Below are 18,782 nucleotides of genomic sequence, written 5' to 3' on the forward strand. Positions count from 1 at the left end.
AGTCAGGAGGGGGAGCGGTGAGATTGGCAGCGGGATTGACCAATAGAGGAGCGAGAGGGAGGGCACGGAGGCTGCCCGTTTGCCGTTGGCGATGGGCCATGGTGGGATACACTGGGATATACTGGGATACACTCGGAAACACCGACACACACTGGATACACTGGGCAGACCCTGTGAACCCACTGAAGTACTGCTACACACTGTGCAAGCCCCAGGGATTCACTGGGACCCGTTGGACTGGGGCACTGGACGGAGCTTGGACATGCACTGGGATACACTGGGAATCAGTGGGATACACTGGGCAGATCTTGGACACCCACTGGGATGCACTGGGGGTCACTGGGATATACAGGACAGAGCCTGGACATGCACTGGGATACACTGGGAATCACTGGGATATACTGGGAATGCCTCAGGAACCCACAGGAATACACTGAGCAAGACCTGGCACTGGGATATACTGGAACACACTGTTCTAAGACCTCACTGACATGGAGACGTGTGGCAGGGTGTCCCCTCCCAGTTACCACCAACCCCAAGGGGACTGGAACCCATTCCCAGCCCCTGCTTCCATTCCTGTGTGTGTCCCCTCATCCCCTTGCTGCAGCTGGCCATGTCCCCCCAAGCACAAAGCATAGTGTCATAAAAAACCAACATTTTTATATCTTTATTTCTGAGTGGTGATGGCTCCAGTGGAGGTAGGAGGCTGCAGGCACTACCCAGCATTGCCCCATGGCACAGGGATTTGTGGGGTGGCACAGCCTGGCTGTGGACCTGGTGTCCCCTCAGTGCTCCCAGGGACATTCCCCAGGCCTAGAGGAGCACCTGAAGCTCCTGCTTGGGTGTCACCCTTGTCACCACATGTGCCGGTAAGGAAAAGCCACCTCGATGCAGAGCACGGCCAGCGGCGTGGAGCAGTTGTGCCTCTGCCCAGCCAGCAGCCTGCCCTCCCCCAGAGCGCTGGCCATGCCCTGGGCTGTGCCAGAGCTGCGCCAGCCCTGGCAGTCCCAGCGGCGGGCATGGCCACCCCGTGGCGTGGAGCCGTGCCAGGCTAGCCGGTGGGGCCTGTGGGTGGGGATGAGGTGAGAGGAACACCCTGGTGCACCCCTGCTCTTTGCTCCTGCATTTCTGCAGCGAGGGAGCCAGCACAGACCCCCCAACACAGCCACCCTTCCAGGACCTTGTCCACACTCACCAGAGGGGATCTGCCAGGACGTTGCGCCCGTTGAAGGAGTAGATGGGACCCCGCAGGGCAGCACCCCCAAAGAGGGAGCTCCAGGACTTGGCCAGCAGCTGCCCCTGTGGGCATGAGCCACTCTGCTGAGCCAGGGGAATGCCCTAATCCCCAGCCCTAATCTGGGTTCTGGGTGCTCTCCAAATCCCTGAGCACAGCCCCAGGGCTGGCGGGGGTCCCTCACCCACTGCAGCTCATGGGGGCTGTGAGTTTTGTCATCCCCAGCCCCAATCCCCATTCTGTGGGTTCTGGGTGCTCCCCAAATCCCTGAGCACAGCCCCAGGGCTGGGTGTGGGTCCCTCACTCACTGCAGCCCATGGGGGCTGTGAGGCTTTGCCTCACCCTGGGGACGGGGTACCTGCCTTGAGGTTGATGATGGGGAGGGTCCTGTCTGTCCTCTTGACGATGGACAGCAGCTGCTGGCTGGGGGCTGACAGGAAGGCCCGGAAGGTTCCGTAGAGCCCGGCCTCCTGGGACTGCCGGTAGCACTGCAGGTCAGCGCCCCGGATCCCGCTCATGTCGCCCCACAGGGGCACGTTGAGGGCAGCCAGGCGGAGCTGGGGGTGACAGGGAGGAGTTGAGGTCTCTGCTCCCTCCATCCCAGGGGGCGTGAGCCCCTGGCAGACCCAGGATTGGGGGGTCCCCCTATGCCATCCCCACCCTGGGGCCAGGCATTCCTTACAGATGGGATCCGTGGGGCTGTGGTGGTGGGCAGAGTCTGGGTCAGCCCTTGTTCCTCCTCCTTCTGGATCTGCAAAAACACAGCTCAGGTCAGTCTGGGGACACCCATCTGTGTGCCCTCCCCAGACCAACACAACACCAGGCTCTGCTTGTGCCAAGCTGGCACTGCCCTGCTGATATCCAGCCCATTGCTAGGGCACATCCCTCCCAGCATGGCCAGCCCTCAGCAGGGCTCACCAGTGAGTCTGTTGGAGATTGCACAGGTGACAGCGTGTTGGGACCTCTTGGCTGCACCCTCTTCACCTCCTGTATGGAGAGGTGGAAGAAGAAGGAGAGAACAGTCGTGTGAGGTCTGTCCACTCCATCATGAGGAGGACTTGAGTGGGCCCTGCAGCTCCTGCACCCCTCACCTGGTACTGTGGGGTGGAGGCAGAGGGGTCATCACCAGCAAGGAACGACTTGGGATCCTCCAGCTGCTCAATGACACAAACAAAGGGACAGGTTAGGAGGAATCCTCACCTTCCTGGGGATCTGCTACCCTAACCTAGCCCTGGATCCTGCCCCCCCAGCCCTTCCAGGGACCCCACACGGTACCAGGAGGCGGCTCCAGCCGGCGGGGGTCCGCAGGAAGGCGCTGCTCCCTTCCCTCACATAGACCAGGCTCCCCTCGGGCACAGCGCTGCTCGCCTTCACCATCAGCTCCTTGGACTTGAACACCCACGTGTGGCGCTGGGGGGAGGCAGAGGGTGAGGGTCCTGCTGGGGGGGTTTGCTGGGGCAGCTGGGGGGGTTTGCCTGGGGGTGCAGCCTGGACGCACCCGGAGATCAGCGCGGGAGTCCGATGGCTCTGCCTGAGGGACACCAGCATCTGGAGAGCCCAGAGATGGTGAGGGGTCACAAGGTGTCCCAGAATAGGGCCTGGATGCTCCCATGGGAGCTGACCCCACAGGGATGTGGTGGGAGTGGGTGGCAGAGGCAGCAGTGGTGCCAGGGAGCTGGGCTGGCACGGCCCCAGCACCCAAGGAAGGGAGGAAGACTTCAGGAAATGTCTCCACCTGGGAAACGCCCTCACCTGATGGCCAGCTGCGGTCTGTGGATGCCTGTGAGGGCAAACAGAGCCTGTGGCTGCTGCTGGGCACAGGGAGGGGACGGGGACACTCTTGGGGACAGCGAGGCTGTGGCTTACCGGCTGCTTGCAGGGCGGCTGGGCATGCACGGGGTGCACCCTCTGCAACCAAAGACAGGTAGGTTTGGGGTTTGGGGGGCCCTGGTGCTGTGCACACTCACACAGGTGTGCGTGTGCTCTGGCACAGGCGTGTGCACACCAGGGCTGGGCCTTACATTGAGGTAGAGGAGGCCTGGAGGGCCAGGGGGGCCGGGGGGCCCAGGGGGGCCGGGGTTCCCGGGGGGACCTCGAAGAGCCTGCAGAGGAGCAGTGAGGAGGTTGGACTGGGCTGGTTTGGGGCTGTGACACCCATTTGATGCTCCCCATGTTCCCATTCCTGTCCCCTCCCAGGGCTGAGTGTCCCTGGCTGGGGCAGCACACAGGCCAGGCAGGGACTCTCACATGGGGGATGATGGCTCCATAAATCTCTGGTTCCTCTTTGCCATCCTGCAAAAGAAGAGGGAGAGACTGATCTCCATCTTCCCTCTGTCCATTTTCCCTTCTCCTCCCCTCCTTCCTCCACCCATCTGGGTCCTGTGGGGTGAAGCATGTCCTCAAGGCTGGGCTGGGGTCCCCGGGCACCCCTTCCCCATGCCACTCACCGTCTGGTACCTGCTGATGGAGCCCCATGAGCCGGGCTGGCTGCCAGTGCTGGGGAAGGGGAGGTGCCCTGGTTTGCACCCGTGCTCCCCATAGCAGCACCCCTGGGTGAGCCACAGAGAGAAGCAGGGTTAGAGCCTGTGCTGAGGCTGGGGGTGGCTCTGGGCATGTTTAGGGGTCGCACAGGTGAGCACACGCGTGCGTCTGTGTGTGCCATGCTGTCCCTCCTCCCCCACCATGTGCCCCAAGGGGATGTAAAGGGTGTTGGGGGGGCAAAGGCAGCACAGAGGGCTCAGGGGTGGGGATGGCACCCCCCAGCCTGCTGCTCTCCCCCCACACTACAAACCGGCTCTCCAGGGTCGCCCTTTTCTCCCTGGAAGGGAAGTGAGAGATGTTGTCAGTGCCCAGCTCTGGGGGTCCCCAGGCTTCCCAAGCCCCCCAGGCAGTGCTATGCCTCTCAACCAGGGTAGATGGTTGGTCAGGGTGCCAGGAGCCCTGCCCATGGTGCCCAGCTCACCTTGGTGCCCGGCAGCCCGGCCAGCCCGTGGTGTCCAGCGTGGCGTGAGTCACACTGCAAAGAGAGGATGTGTGGGGTGATACGGGTTCCCCCCCATTCCCAGGACCCACAGCTTGGGACCCTCTACTCACCCTGTAGTCCCCTGGTGGTCCTGGTGGCCCCATGGGACCGGGCATGCCTGGGGACCCTGGTTCTCCAGTCCGGCCAGGGCTCCCTGGCATGCCTGGCAGCCCATACTCGCCCTTCTCGCCCTGAGGGCAGATGGCACAGGCTGGTGAGTGTGGAGCTGAGCCCCTGGGCTCCCCCAGGCCCCACTGTGGCAGGACTGGGACAGCCCTGGAGTGCTCAGAGGGCTTGGTATTGGGGCTGCTCCCCCAGGGCAGGGTGGGGCGCTGGTGAGCCTGGGTGCCCCATCCCACCCCAGGGGCTATGGATAGGCCTGGGACCCCCTTACCTTTTGTCCTGGGAATCCTGGCTCCCCTCGGAGCCCTGGTTTGCCAGGGTGTGATGCAGATCCTGGGGGACCAGGGGGTCCTTCGTGCCCAGGCACCCCGGGGGGACCCTGAGGCCCTGGGAGTCCGGGTGCCCCTGGGGGTCCATCTGGCCCAGCTGAGCCTGGAGACCCTGGGAGTCCTTCAGCCCCAGGGAAGCCGGGTGGCCCCGCGGCTCCTGGGGGGCCTGGGGGTCCTGGCTTTCCCTCTCGCCCAGGGGCCCCCTGGGGGCCATCGTGCCCTGGGTAGCCGGGGGGTCCGGGCATGCCGGGCAGCCCGGGGGGACCTGGGGGTCCCGGGTTTCCTGCAGGGCTGGAGACTGCCAGCTGCTTGTCAGGTTGGAGGGAGAGAGGAGAGGGAGCAGAGTCAATGAGCTGCCGTGTCACATTCCCTGGTGCCCCTGCCCACCCTCACAGGTCCCAGTCCCCCCCACCCTGCGGCCAGCACGGGCAGCACCGGCCCCTGTTCTGTGCTCACCTCGTTCTCTGATCTCTCAGGGAGCGCAGCAGGCGCGGGTGAGCCCCGGGCTCCCCCAGCACCCGGGGGTCCCGGGGGTCCCGGAGGTCCCGGAGGTCCCGGAGGGCCCCGGGGACCCTGGTGACCCGGCTGTCCTGGGCTGCCGGGCTTCCCCCTCTCCCCTAGGAATCCGGGCTGGCCTCTCTCTCCGGGGAACCCTCGGTCACCCTTCTCTCCCTGTCGGGGAAGTTCAGAGCCTGGCTCCACCTTCTGGCCCTTTTCTCCACTGGAGCCCACCACGGGCACCTGCTGACCCCACCCTGGGGCCACCTGAGTCACTTCTCCACCCAAACCCCGAATTAGAGTCCAAATCATGAGCAAAGAGGGTTTAGCTCAGACGAAGACCATCACGGTGGGTGTCTCTGAGTCCCTGCGGGAGGAGGAGCGCACCTTTGGGCCGGGAGGGCCGGGAGGGCCGGGGCGCACGGGGCAGACACAGCCGGAGGTGTTGTGCGCCTGGAGAGGGAGTGAACAGCCGTGAGCAGCGGGGACGGAGCCCCAGTGACGGGTCCGACACAGGTGCCCCGCGCCCACCTCTCACCTGGAGGGCAGGGTCCGTGTCCGGGACCGACGGGAGCCGCCAGGGCAGCCCCTTGGCCGTGGTCTGTGCGGGGGAGAGGGGCTGAGAGCGAGACCCCTGAGCACCGCCCCCATTCCCCACTCCCACCGTCCCCATTCCCCACTCCCTCCATCCCCGTTCCCCACTCCCACCATCCCCGTTCCCCACTCCCACCGTCCCCATCCCATCCCGCCCGTGTTTTCCAGAGCCCCTTGTCCCGCTGTCCATCCCAGGGGACCTCCCTGGTGTTCAGGACCCCTCCACCACCTGGATCTGCAGGAACTCCTCCTCCACCGCACTCCCCTCCAGGATCTCCGGGGCGGCCGTGGGTCGGTGCTGCTTGGGACAGACAGGACGACTCAGGGCAGGGCTCTGGGACCGTCCCCAGCCTGGGCTGCCCTCAGCAACCCCAGAGCTGCAGTGAGGGGACACTGGGAGCTGCCATCACTGCTTTCCAAAGGGGGACAGAGAGCTGAGTTGGGGTTGGAGCAGGACGTGGTGCAAGCAGGGCATGGATAAGGGGTAGGGCATAGCCTGGCAGCAGCTGGGGAATTTCGGGAGGGCTGGAGGAGCCGGAGGGGCGCTGCTGCCCAGGTAAAAGCACCCACCTGGCCTCGTGTGCGTGGTGGGGCACGGCCTGAAACCTTTGCTGCCCCCTTTGAGAGTTGGTCCCGGCGTTTAGGGGCTGTTACCAGAGGAGGTTTGTTCAGCAGCACCTTCCCCGCGGGCTCCACGCTGGCGTCTGTGTCTGCAGGAGCAAAGGAGTGCTGGGATGGAGGTGGCAGGGCTGGAGGGTGCCACAGCACTCCCATGCCACCAGCAGTGCCACCAGCAGCTCTAGACCCTGGCACCCCACACACCACCCTCCACACGCCCCCTCCGTGCTGAGGAGCAGGAATTTGGGCGGCTGGGAGAGCCATGTCCCCATCCCACCATGCCTACCTTCCTCCCCATCCAGGCCGGGGGGCACGGGGCTGGTGCCCGGGTCCGGGGTGGTGTCCTCTGAGCCCAGGGAAAACCACTGGGCCGTGGCGGGGTGCAGGCAGCTGGCCAGCACCGAGACCATGCAGAGGAGTCTCAGGAGGCTGCTGGACCCCATTCTGCTGCCCACGATGGGGGGGTCCTTGGCTCGTCCCACTCCTTGTGCCGTCTGGTCCCGCGGCCCCCGCTCGGCGCCCGCTGTTATCGGCGGCCCCGCCACGCCCCCGGCCCGCCCCGCACCCACGGACCGCATCCGGAGGGTGCTGAGCCCCCACTGAGCCCGGACACCGTCTGTGCTGCCAGCCCGGGGACAGGGGGCACTGGGAGCCGCAGGAAGGGAGGAGATGCCAGGATGGATGCGAGGGAGGGCTGGGGAGGAGAGGCTGCCTGGAAATGGGGAGTGAATGCAGTGGAGGAGGGGACACTGGCTGCGGGTCGTCCCTGAGGTCTGTCCTGCTGCTGGTATTGGAGTCCTGCAGCATCTGTGCAGGCATCGTGTCCCAAAGTACATTCAAAGGGCCTGGGGTCTCACTGGTTTCATCAGAGCCACCCTCAGGTGGGGGTTACAGCCCTCTCTGACCCCCAACCCTCTCCTGCTCCTGCCTTTTGCCATCCTGCAACCTCTCCCCAGGGCTATGGCAGCTCCAGACCCTGCTGGGTGTGTGGCTGAGGAGCTGCAGCCAGTCTGGGCCCCCACAGCCTCAGGAATCCCAAAGAGCCCCCATCAAGGACTGGGGACACGGGGCTGTCCCAGGCAAGGGCCTGAGCACCAAACACCAGCACTGAGCCCCTGCCTGGCCTCAGAGCTGTGTTGGGGTGGGGGCAGCACAACTGTGGGGGGCACCAGCCCAGCCCCAGTCAGTGTTACAGGATGGTGCTGGGACGGTGCTGGGACAGGGAGCTGCAGGAGCAGTGTCAGGGCAGAGGTGAGGGAACTGTCCTCCCCTGCGTGCCCCCACTGCCTGCAGACACAACAATCTCCCTGGCGGGCACTCAGTGCTGCCAGCGCCTGATAAGGTGCCACAGCCTGGGCAGGACTGGGCACCTGTTTGGGTTTGGTCTCTGCTGGGACACTGAGTCAAGGCTGGTGCCTCTGCCCCGAGTCAGGGCCACGGTGCAGCAGTGCCAGGCAGGGCAGGGACTCAGAGCTGTGTGAGGAGACCTTGTGGGGGCTGGGGAGTGTGGGGGACACAGACCCTGCTTGCCCCTATCCTTGCCTGCCCTTGCTGCTGCCCAGCTCACCTGCATGGGAGAGAGAAGATTGTCTGGAGAGCCCTGGTGGCAATGCCACCGGTGCTGTCACTCAAGCTTCAAAATGCCACTCTGAGCACTGGATGTACTCACCCATGAGATGAGTTTGGGCTTCTCAGCCTGCATGACAGGCAGCTCTGCTCCATTTGTCCCACCCACCGCACTGACCCCCACACCAGGGCCCTCCTGCCACATCCAAGACCTCCGTGCTGTGCCCACGCCCCCCTCCCCACATCCAGACATGTCCCTCCAGTTGTCCCAAACCCGGTGTTGACTGCGATGCCCCAGGCGCAGTTCGGGGGTCACTAGCCCCGGGTGATGCTCGGGGCTGTCCCGCGGGCACAGGGGCTGCTCCCCGCGTCTCCGGGCTCCCGTCCTCTCCCGGTGCAGCGGGGACTGGCGGGGCCGGGTCCCAGGAGGCAGCCGGGGCTCCCGCCCGCTCCCGCTTTTCCCGAGTAGCCGCTAGGTGCCGGCAGCCTTCAGCCTTTCCCGGGCTGTGCGGGGCGGGGGGCGCGGGGGGCTGCGGCACCGGGGCCAGGTGGGCTCGGGGGCCCGGAGGAGCCGCCCTGGACAGTCGCGGACACACCGGGGCCGAGCCGTGCGGGATGCTCCGTTATCAGCAGCGCTTCTCCTCCCGCCTGGACCCCCCACACCCGGAGCCCGGAGCCCACCCGGGGGTCTTGGCCGCGTTCCCCGTGCTGCAGCCCAGCTCGGTGTGACCCCCGTTCATCCCGGTTGCTCTCGGGAGTGAGCAGGGCTGGAGGAGGCGGGGGTTCGGGTGGGCGCCGCGGGGCCGGGGGCTCCGGGCCGGCTCTCCGCGCTGCCCAGCGCCGGGGCTGCCCCGCCGGCAGCGAAACCACCGGCGGTGCCGGTGCCGGTGTGGCCGCCGCCGTGGGGGGAGCATCGCTGCCCGGTGGGTTCCCGGTGGCGACGGGGGCGGCCCCGCCGGTGGCCCCGGTGGCGGCGGCGGGAGGTGTGGCCAGGGGCCGCATAAAGCCGCATAAAGCCGCCGCCGCCGCCCCGCGCCCGCCGCCAGCCGAGCGCCGCGGAGCGGGGCCGGAGCGGGGCCGCCATGCGCCCGCGGCTGCCGCTGGGGCTGCCGGTGCTGCCGGTGGTGCTGGCGCTGCTGGCGGCGGCGGCGCGGCCGGGCAGCGGCGAGGAGGCGATCCAGTGCCCGCCGTGCTCGGAGGAGCGGCTGGCGCGGTGCAAGGCTCCGCAGGGCTGCGCGGAGCTGGTGCGGGAGCCGGGCTGCGGCTGCTGCGCGACCTGCGCGCTGCCCCGCGGCACCGCCTGCGGCGTCTACACCGCGCGCTGCGGAGCGGGGCTGCGCTGCTACCCGCCCCGCGGCGAGCCCCGGCCCCTCCGCACCCTCATGCACGGCCAGGGCATCTGCACAGACCTGGCCGACGTCGAGGCCATCCAGGAGAGCCTCCAGCCCTCAGGTGAGGCGGCGGAGGGGCGGCAGAGGGTGGGTGCCCCCCAGGGTGGGTGCCCTGGGTGGGTGCCTGGGGGTCCTTGGCCCTCGCAGGGGCAGTGGCATGACCCCTGTTGGCACCAACCCACTCCCTGCTCACTCGGCAAGAGCTGTGGACTCTTCCCATACTTAGAGGAAGCTGATAAAAATGATGAGGAGTGACTTCTACACGGAAAATTGTGACAGGGCAAGGGGAAGGGTTTTAAACTAAAAAGGGAAAAATTTAGATTAGATGTTAGGAGGAGATTCCTCCCTGAGAGGGCGGTGAGGCTCTGGCACAGGTTGCCCAGAATATTTCTGGATGCCCATCCCTGGAAGTGTTCAAGGCCAGGTGGGATGAGGTTTGGATCAACCTCATCTGGTGGAAGGTGTCCCACAGCAGGAGGGCAGAACTGGGTGGTCTTTAAGGTCCCTTCCAGCCCAAACAATTCCTTGACTCTGAGAGGCAGGATGGGATGGGACAGCACAGGATGGGAATGCAGGGAGCATGTTCCAGGGAGGGAGCAGAGGCAGGCTGCAGGAGAGCTGGCACCAGGGGCTCACATTTGTGCCATCCTTACCCACCACGGGCACAGCGGTGTCACAGCCACTGGCACCACATGTGCTGGAGGGGTGAACCTTCACCTGCTGTGCCCTGGCTGCAGCGTGGCCCTGGACCATGGGACAGTGGGACAGTGTCCTGCGAGCACCTGCAGCCCTTGGGGACACATCCCAGCTGCCAGGGAAGCTCCTGTTGCACGGTGACCCCTGGAATGCTGCTGGCAGGTCTGGCTGCACCAGATCTGTTTCCCCCCTGTTTTCCAGGGGGAAACAGGAAAGAGGGCACGGGGCACCTGCTTCCCTCCAGGCAGGGTGTGCTGGGAGCTGTGTGGGAGCTGTGTCTGCCCTGCCAGGCTGGAGGAGCTGCTGCCCGTGTGCTCTGTCTGCCTTGCAGGTGGGGTGGTGACCCCTGGTGCTTGGGCAGAATTTGGGGTCTGAGAGCAGAGCCAGCAGTGGGAACCCACCCCAGAGCTGTGCAGGTCACACCATGGCAATGAAGCTGCTCCCAGGGAATGTGTGTGGGGACCTGGTTCATTGGTGGTCCCCCTTTCCCATCCTGCAGGCTGTGACCAGGATTGTGTCCCCTGAACAATCTGCATCTGGCCTGATCCTGGGTCCCCACGTGGGGTCACTTGGAGCTCCCTGAGGGGCAGAAGGGACAGGAGCAATGTTTGTCCCTGCCCATCTATGGGGCTGGATCCCACTTCCACTCCCTCCTTGCATGTCTGATCCTTGGCAGCTCCTCTGGTGTCCCCGTTGTGATGAGTGCCACTCGTGGATAGGCCCCTCTAACCACCCCTGCTGGGACAGAAGCTGGCTGGGAGTGCTCAGAGCCCCCCTGTCCTGCCTGTCTGTCCTCATCCCACATCCTGCAGGAGCTGTCTGGGCTCCCTGGCCCGGGGCTGCGCCGGTGCTGCCAAGCCCTGTTGGTTTTGGCCGTGCCCCGTGTAATGCAACATTTTTTCCCAGAGCCTTTAGGAAACAGACTTGCATTTTTTCCCTTCCTTCCCGCGGTGTTTTGGCTTGGCTGAGGATGGGTGGGTGGCTATGGCAGCCGGGTCGCCCGCCGGGCACCTCACAGGCAGCAGGATGGGCCAGAGGGCAGCAGGAGCCCTGTGCCCCGGCCAGGATGTGGGCAGGACACCCACAGAAATCAAGCCATCCCAGTGGTACCATCCCAGGGATGGTGGCAGTGTGGGGCTGGGGGCTGCAGGCTCCCACACAGCCCTGCCTGGCACAGCCAGGGCACCCTGGCATGGGCAGCGTCTCTGGTGTCCCCTGGGGACCAGCAGAAGGGAATTAGGTGCCCGTGCAGGGGCAGAGCTGTTCGGAGCAGGTGCCCCCGGCTGTGCCCGCGGCCCCGAGCGGTGCCGGCGGCTGGGAAGCGGTTAACGCGCCTCGTACAGTAAACATTTTGTCTGGGGGCTCTGGCCGGGGGGCTCCGCATTCCAGGGAAGAGGCTGGGATCAGGGGGCCGGGCTTTGTGAGCGGTCGGACACGGCTCCGGCTCCACAGCCAGGAGGAGCCTCTCTGCTCACCCGGGACCTGTGGCACCCACGGGATGTGACCCTCAGGAGGTGAGGAGCAGTGCCTGCTCACCTTACTCGAGCCGGTCTGGGCACCTTGTGCTGGAACCTGGCTCTGCCAGCTCACAGCTGGCTTTGGGATCCTACTCCGCAGCCAGAACCCTGTGCAGGGCCGGCTCCAGAAGGTCCCAGCCCCGTTTTTCTGTCACAGCCGGCGGGTGGTGGTGGCTGAACCCAAGTGTGGCAGCCAGGAGGAGGTGAGGACATATTCCCCAGCACACACGATGAGTGATTTAGTGTTGGGTAAATGATTATGTCTGGGAAAACCTGACCCATGGGAGCTGCCTTCATCCCGTGTGGTCTCTGTAAGCTGGGACAGATCCTGTTTCCTTTCTGTGTGCAGTCACTGGGAGGATGGTGGTGGCTGAGCCATGGCTGGGCAGTGCCAGACAGGGAGGACAGGCTGGGCTCTGCCAGGCAAGGCTCAGCCATGTCCCATCTGTCCCCTGGGGTGGGGACTCACCAGCACCTGGGTTTCTCCAGGCTGAGTGCTGCTCCTGGCAAGGTTCTGGTCCCTCTGGGCAATCACCTGCACCTGCATTCCTCACTCCCTCTGCTGCATCCTGACCTCCCCTCCCTCGGTCCCACATTGGGCACTGAGGTGGGAGGTGCTCAGAGCACGCCATGGGGACGGGCCAAGCTCCCAGCTGGCATCCCAGGCCAAGGGGCAGTAGGTGCCTGCACCCCTGGCACCCCCATCCCTGGCTCCCCACATCCTGCCAGAGCCAGCACTTGGCACAAAGAGCACGGCCCTCCCAGTGCTGGTGCCTGCCAAGTCCAGAGCCCAGGAAACCAAGAGCCAGCACTGCCACGGTCCTGCCAGGACCACCCACAGGTGACACTGGGGGCGCTGGAAAGGGACATGGAGGGTGCTGGGGCTCACTGTGGCTTGTGCCATGCTGGCCACACACACGTGGATGTCCCTTGTGCCCTTTGAGGCATGTGAGGTCCTTGGTGCTGGGGCTGGTGGCACAGGGGGGAGCGGGGCTGGAGCGGCGGGGGTCAGTGACACTTGTCTGTCCCCAAGGACGCACGCACGAGGTCGCAGGGCTTTGCTGGCTGCCCCAGGCTCTGCTCCCACGGGATCCGCGCGGTGGAGCCGGAGCCCTTCCCGCTCCCTCGGGCTCAGCGCTGTGAATCACAGCCTCGGCACGTGACCAACCTCATTTGCAGCTCCCGTTAATTGAAGGCGATGCTGAATGACTCGTTTGTGTGCCCTGTCCACAGGCCGGCAGGAATCCTCCTCCTCCCGGGACAGTGTTTATGTGTCCAGCGGGGTCAGCCCCCCTTCCCATCCCCTTGGCACCGAAGTGACCAGAGAGGATTTCCTCGGCCAAATCGGGACCCCTCTACCCTCCATCTCTCCAGGGTGGTGGTGCCCACGCAGAAGTGGCACACTGGGTGGCATCAGGGCAGTGTGGGGAGTGGCAGCTCTGGGCTCCACACGCGTTGCTTTTCCCAAATCTTTGTGCTGAAGATCCCGAGTTTTTTGGTCCAGTCGGATTTCCAGGGAGGCGAGAGGCTCCCTGGGCTGCTGTGTGTCACTCAGCAGGGGCACAGTGACCCCGAGGGCAGGGAGGGAGGGAGGGATGCTGGAGCTGCCGTGAGAGCCGGGGACCGCGGGTCCCGAGCGCTGTCAGGAGCAGGAGCCGCCTCGCTGCCCGGAGGCACCGGCGTTTCATGTGACCTTATGAAAATGTTATTGGCATCTGGTTTTATTTAAGCCGGGAGATTTGATGCTCTGGAGGCGGCTGGCGGGGGGAGGAGGGAGGTTTGGCTGTGCCGGCCACCGGTGAGGGCTTTCCCTGCGCTGCCTCCCGGTGCTGCCTTTCCACAGCGTGGGAGCAACGCATGGAGATGCAGGAACTTCGGCACGGTGGTCCCCAAATCTGCCCAGCTCTTCCTGTGTGTCTCCCCACAGGGATACAGGGGAGCAGCATCCTTGCCCCAGACCCTGAGCTCCCGGCAGGGCTCTGCCACCAGCGCCCCCATTGCGCCACAGCCTCGTGGTTGGTGCCGCCGGGGGCTGGCGCTGGCACCGCTCTGTGCAGGGTCCTGGAGGCTTTGGGCTCGTGTTTCAAATTTCAAGGGCATGAGCTATTTCCTGGAAAAAAAAAAAAAATGGACAGATTAAGCAAAAAGCAAATAACACCCACGAGGGAGGGGGCTTTGATTGGGGCTTCGTTCTGGACTTTACCCGGGCCCCCAGGAGCTGGGCCAGGAGCCTGCACTGCAGGGACCGAGGCAAGAGGTGCCGGTGGGAGATCAGGACAGGGATGCTGTGGGGATACAGTGGGCAGGAAGCTGTGGCTCTGACCCCTCTGCCTGCCTGTGGGAAGAGCCAGTGCCAGGTGTCACCCAATGGCCCCTGTGTTGGCACTGTGAGCCCCTGGGTGTGACCCTTGCCAGTGACCACCCTCTGCCTGGTTTGGGAAGGTTTTCCTTGCTGCCAGCTGCAATATTGATTTGTTTAAGCCCAACCCATGATAACCTCAGCCACTTCCCTGCACAGCCCAGGTGGGCTGGGGGACAAAATACTGCTCGGGCTGTGCCTGACGCAGCTCTGAGCACAGGAGGAACCCTGGATCCTGGGGTGTCCCACCTCCACAGAATCTTCACGGGCCCCAAACGAGAGGAACCGGCAGCTTTTTAAAAAGCTTAAGTCACGCCGAGCACTCATCTCATGACGCTCTGTCCAGCTGCCAACATCTGGGCCGGCAGCTTGGCTGCGCTCCTGGCGCAGGCGGGGGTGCCAAGTGCCGCCTTTTGGGATCGGCCCCGCGGGAGATTAACTTTCTTATTCCAGGAATTTCTTCTTTCATGTCTTGGCGAGGGCCGTTCCCCGCAGCAGAGCACGGCTCCACTCCCGGCCGTGGCGCCCGGTGCCGCCCCGGGCCTGGCGGGGGCTCAGCTCCACCCCGGTGCCTCCACTGCCACTGCAGCTCCTACAGGCGGATTTTGGGAGGCACCGAGGGCGTCCTGGAGCTCACTGTCTGTGTCTCAGCTTCCAGGCCTGTAGCTCCAGTGCTGTGGGTGAGCACCCGGTGACATGTGACCGGCAAGGGCACAGCCAGACCCAGCACACTGGAGCCACTGCCCAGCACTCACAGCAGGCATTTGTGACCCTACAATAACAGACACACGGCAGAATAAGTTGTTAGTTGTGGCTAATGAGAAGGAAAAACTCCCAGGAATCTTTCCCAGTGCTTCAAGGAGCAGCAGTGCAGTGGCAGGGGCAGGATGTACCCAGGGCTGTGAGTGACACATGGGTGACCAGAGATGGTGGTGTGGCACCTGCCAGAAACCACCTGCCTCGGAGTGGAAATGTCACTGTGGACATCGTGGCACTGAGCCCCCTTGGTCTGTGTCTTTGCAGAGAAAGAGGAGATTGACCACCCCAACAACAGCTTCAGCCCCTGCAGCATCCACGACCGCAAGTGCCTGCAGAAGCAGCAGGCCAAGAGGGTCAACAACGGCAACAAGATGCGCAGCAGCGGGAGCCCTCAGCACCGCGAGGACACGCGGGTCATGGTGAGCCCCAACAGGGCTGGGGAGGGCAGAGAGGGTGCTCCAGGGTCGGAGTCCTGTGGCTCAGGGCCAGGAGGATGTGCCAGCCCTTCGACACGCTCAGGCCTCCCTTTTCCCAGGCACAGGGCTCGTGCCAGAGCGAGCTGCACCGGGCGCTGGAGCGGCTGGCGGCCTCGCAGACCCGCACGCACGAGGACCTCTACGTCATCCCCATCCCCAACTGCGACCGCAACGGCAACTTCCACCCCAAGCAGGTAGGATGGGCTCTGAGCTACCACAGGGCACTGGGAGGGGCACTTTGCAGAGCCAAGGTGAGGCTGGGAGGGGGGCATGGATGGAGGGGACAGTGACAAGGCACGGCAGAGCCTGCCTGGCTCCTGGCTTTGGTGGGGATCACCCTTTGGGTGCTGGGGGCCCTTTCCAAAAACCCCAGGTGGGATGGGGGTGGTAAAGCCCCAAAGAGAGCTCCTGGTTGGGTTGCCAGGCAGCCCGTGGGGTCCAGGCTGGGTGTCCTTGACCAGAGCCATCCCCACAGTGTCACCCGGCGCTGGACGGGCAGCGGGGCAAGTGCTGGTGCGTGGACCGCAAGACGGGCGTGAAGCTGCCGGGCTTCCTGGAGCTGAAGGGGGACTTGGACTGTCACCAGCTGGCCGACAGCATGTGAGCGTCACCGCGGTGGCCCCGCGCCATGCAGGGCCAGGACCCCCAGCCGGGGCTGCCCAGGAGAGGAGGAGAGGGGACGTGACCGCTGAGCAGCGCCGGGGGAGCCCGGGGTGCGCCTGGGATGGCACCCGCGGCACCGCCATGACCACTACCAGCCACCGCCAGGGACCCAGCCCGGCCCCGAGCGCCTCCACCCCGCACGGACAGGCCTTGGATGATGCTGCCCCGGTGGGGTGGGTGGGGGGCACCACTGATGCTGCTGCTGCTGCTGCCCCGTGGTACCCCCGGTGTTCAGCCTGGCCCCGCAGGTGACCTCTCACACCTGGCAGCTCGGGGGGCGCGGTGGCAGCGCCGCATTTGCAGCTCAGTGCCCTCCATGCCACACCTCTGCATGGGCAGCAGCAGAAGTGCCTCATTCTGCCCTCCCTGGTGGCGAGAGGCTGCCCAGGCAAGGACTGGGGGGCCTGGAGAGACCCCCCTGCCTGCATCCCACCCTGGTGTGTGTGTGAAGGGCAGTGTGGCCACTCAGAGCAATAAGAGACCTTCCCCTCCCTGCTGCAGCCCCCCAGCCCCACAGCCCAGGACCTCCTCCCCATGGCCCAGCCCTATCCCACTCCCTGTGCAGGGACAAAGCCTCCCATCCATCCTGTCTCCCCTTCCTCCCTCCTGGGGTGAGGGGGTCGGGATCCCCAGGCAAACAGCATTGAGGGGAAGGTGGAGGGGTGAGGGATGCCCAGGAAACACATCCCAGGGGGAAGAGCTTCTTTTGGTTTGAGATTTTTCTTTCTTCCCCAAAATTTAGCATTTAAAAAATGCTGTTGGTGGGAATCTAATAAGTGGCTGTGTGGCCCCAAGGCTGGAATTCTCCATGCCCTGCAGTGATGGCTCCTCTTTTCTTGGCCAATGTGACAAAATTGGGATGGATTCTGGAATGTCTCCATGATGGGATCTGCACATTTCACCAGCGCAGTGTTTTCAGCTGAGAAATTGTCACTGGTTTTGTACCTGGTTTTTCTTCTGGGATGGAAATTTTTCACATAAAAACACCATGGAAATGTGCCAAAGACAGATGGGACATCCCCAGTCCCCTCCTGATCCACCCTCTGGCTCCAGCATGGCCTCAGTGGTTCGGTTTTGGTTTTCCATGTGGATTTGTCCTGTCCGAGGCCCCCCGATGGGAACGAAGCGTTTCAGTTTTAGTGAAACACCCTCTGCCCTCCTGATCCCTGCCTGCCCCGTGCCCTGCCAGGTCCCTGTCTGCCCTGGCTGCCCATGGCCCTGCTCACACACAGCTTCTAAACTGAGTCCATTCACCAGGACGGTCCTCGGTGGGGAGGGGGGTCCCTGTCCCTGCCACCCCTCAGAGCCCCCGCACCAAGAAAGGGATTCCGGGGGCCATTCCCAGTGCCAGCCCCAGTGCCAGCCCCCATGGCAGCACCACAGCAGGACACAGTGCAGTGACAGCGCCAGCCTGGTGGCCTCGGCCGCTCCCGGTCTGCACCAGGGCGGGTCCAGCAGAGCCTTTCCTGGTCTGGGGGCTCCTGGCAATGCCCCAGGGCACGTTCTGTGTCCTGAGGGCTCCAGCATCTCGTAGCGTCTCTCCTGTAGTTTAGGGCTGTATTTACACACCACCATGTACCAGTGTCCCCCACTCCCAGCGTGTCCCCTGGAGCCCAAGGGGTCCCTGTCCGTCCCTCCCGGGCCAAGCCCGTCCCATCAGATTCCTGTGTAGCACCGACCTTTTACAGTACACTTGAACCTTTGTATCCTCAAAAAAAGGTAATTACTGTATTTAATTTCCCGTTATTTGACGTGTTTCTGTCGAGTGTGTTTTTTATCTTTTATGGCTTTAAATTATGGGAGGGGAGGGAGGGAGGCAGAGCAGGAATGAAGGGTATCCCAAAATTATGGGAGGGGAGGGAGGGAGGCAGAGCAGGAATGAAGGGTATCCCACTGGTGTGGGCACAGCTCTGGTCAAGGGCCTGCTCTGGGTTTGGGGTTCAGCAGCCCTGCAAACCCAGGAGCCCACGAACTTCTGGAAGATCTTCCCTGGGCAGGGATGGGGTGGGAAACAATTAATTCCTTGCTTCCTCATGACTCCCGGCTCAGTGTCTCCACGGTGCCACCGGGAGGATTGTCCCTGTCGCCCTGCACAGCGCCACCGAGCAGTGGCGGCGGCGCCAGCCCGGGGAGGGGACCCTGGACCGGCTTCAAAGTTCAGGGGCACACCGGGACAGGCACCGGCTGCTCCAGGGACACGGGCTCCAGGCCAGGCAGTGCTGCTGCCCGAGGCGCATGTGTGGGTGCCTGCTGGTGCCAGGGCACACCGGGCACCTCCAGCTCGGTGTTTGGGGAGGGGATCAGGATGCAGGCAGGAGATGCCCAGGCACAGGAACTGTGACAGCTGTGCACTTCCTGGTCATGGCTCCACTCTGTCCCAGTGTCTACAGCCAGCTGTGCCCGGGGTCATGGCTCAGGAGGTCGCTGAGCCCGTGTTTGGTGGCTCTCGGGGCTGGCAGTGCCACCGGGGCTGGCGCCAGCCAGATGCTGGAGCGGGGCTGCGGGAGGAGCTGCCGTTGTACAAACAGCACCGGGATGGGCTGCAGCCAATGCAGACAGCTCAGAAATCTGCTGGCATGGCAGATGGGCCTCCTGGAGCCCAGCCCCGTGCCCTGGCCCTGTGTTGATGGCTACCAGGGCTGGCTGGGCTCGGGGAGCAGCACAAACCCCCAAAGCACCGTGGGGAGCCAAATTCTGTGCCCGTCCCCATTCCCAGTTGCTGGTCCTGACCAGCAAAATGATAACAACAGAATTGTTGCCCGCTCTGGGGGTTCTGGGGCTGCCCCAGGGTCTCAGGGCTCAGGACCCACAGCCGAAGCTGCCTGTGACCTTGGGGAGCTGCAGCCCCTTGGTCCCTGCAGCACGATGGGGACAGCAGAGGCACCTGGATCCCTTGGGCACCAGCTCCTGAGCCCACCCTGCAGTGCTGGGCTGTGG

The 18,782-nt window shown here is 64.4% G+C and overlaps 2 protein-coding genes across 2 annotated transcripts; one reads left to right on the plus strand and one right to left on the minus strand.

Annotated features, from left to right (window-relative positions):
* Nucleotides 1-676: 676 nt before the first annotated feature.
* Nucleotides 677-8,861, minus strand: LOC102065430 (uncharacterized). Its single transcript, XM_074557430.1, has 23 exons — nt 6,705-8,861; nt 6,371-6,510; nt 6,030-6,098; nt 5,745-5,807; nt 5,594-5,659; nt 5,165-5,380; nt 4,651-5,013; nt 4,328-4,447; nt 4,197-4,250; nt 4,026-4,052; nt 3,682-3,783; nt 3,482-3,526; nt 3,256-3,336; nt 3,101-3,142; nt 2,987-3,014; nt 2,733-2,782; nt 2,510-2,644; nt 2,326-2,388; nt 2,153-2,221; nt 1,917-1,985; nt 1,597-1,791; nt 1,196-1,299; nt 677-1,065 (listed from the first exon to the last, which is right to left on the minus strand). Exons 1-23 carry the CDS (start codon nt 7,252-7,254, stop codon nt 855-857), a joined length of 2,862 nt encoding a protein of 953 aa, XP_074413531.1. The 5' UTR covers nt 7,255-8,861; the 3' UTR covers nt 677-854.
* Nucleotides 8,862-8,962: 101 nt separating this feature from the next.
* On the plus strand, nt 8,963-17,591 carry IGFBP4 (insulin like growth factor binding protein 4). The gene is made up of 4 exons (XM_074557431.1): nt 8,963-9,436; nt 14,971-15,125; nt 15,242-15,376; nt 15,658-17,591. The coding sequence occupies exons 1-4, from the start codon at nt 9,067-9,069 to the stop codon at nt 15,784-15,786; spliced, it is 789 nt and encodes a 262-aa protein (XP_074413532.1). The 5' UTR covers nt 8,963-9,066; the 3' UTR covers nt 15,787-17,591.
* Nucleotides 17,592-18,782: the final 1,191 nt, after the last annotated feature.

This window comes from Zonotrichia albicollis, chromosome 23 (assembly GCF_047830755.1).
Source record: "Zonotrichia albicollis isolate bZonAlb1 chromosome 23, bZonAlb1.hap1, whole genome shotgun sequence".
Lineage (NCBI taxonomy): Eukaryota > Metazoa > Chordata > Aves > Passeriformes > Passerellidae > Zonotrichia > Zonotrichia albicollis.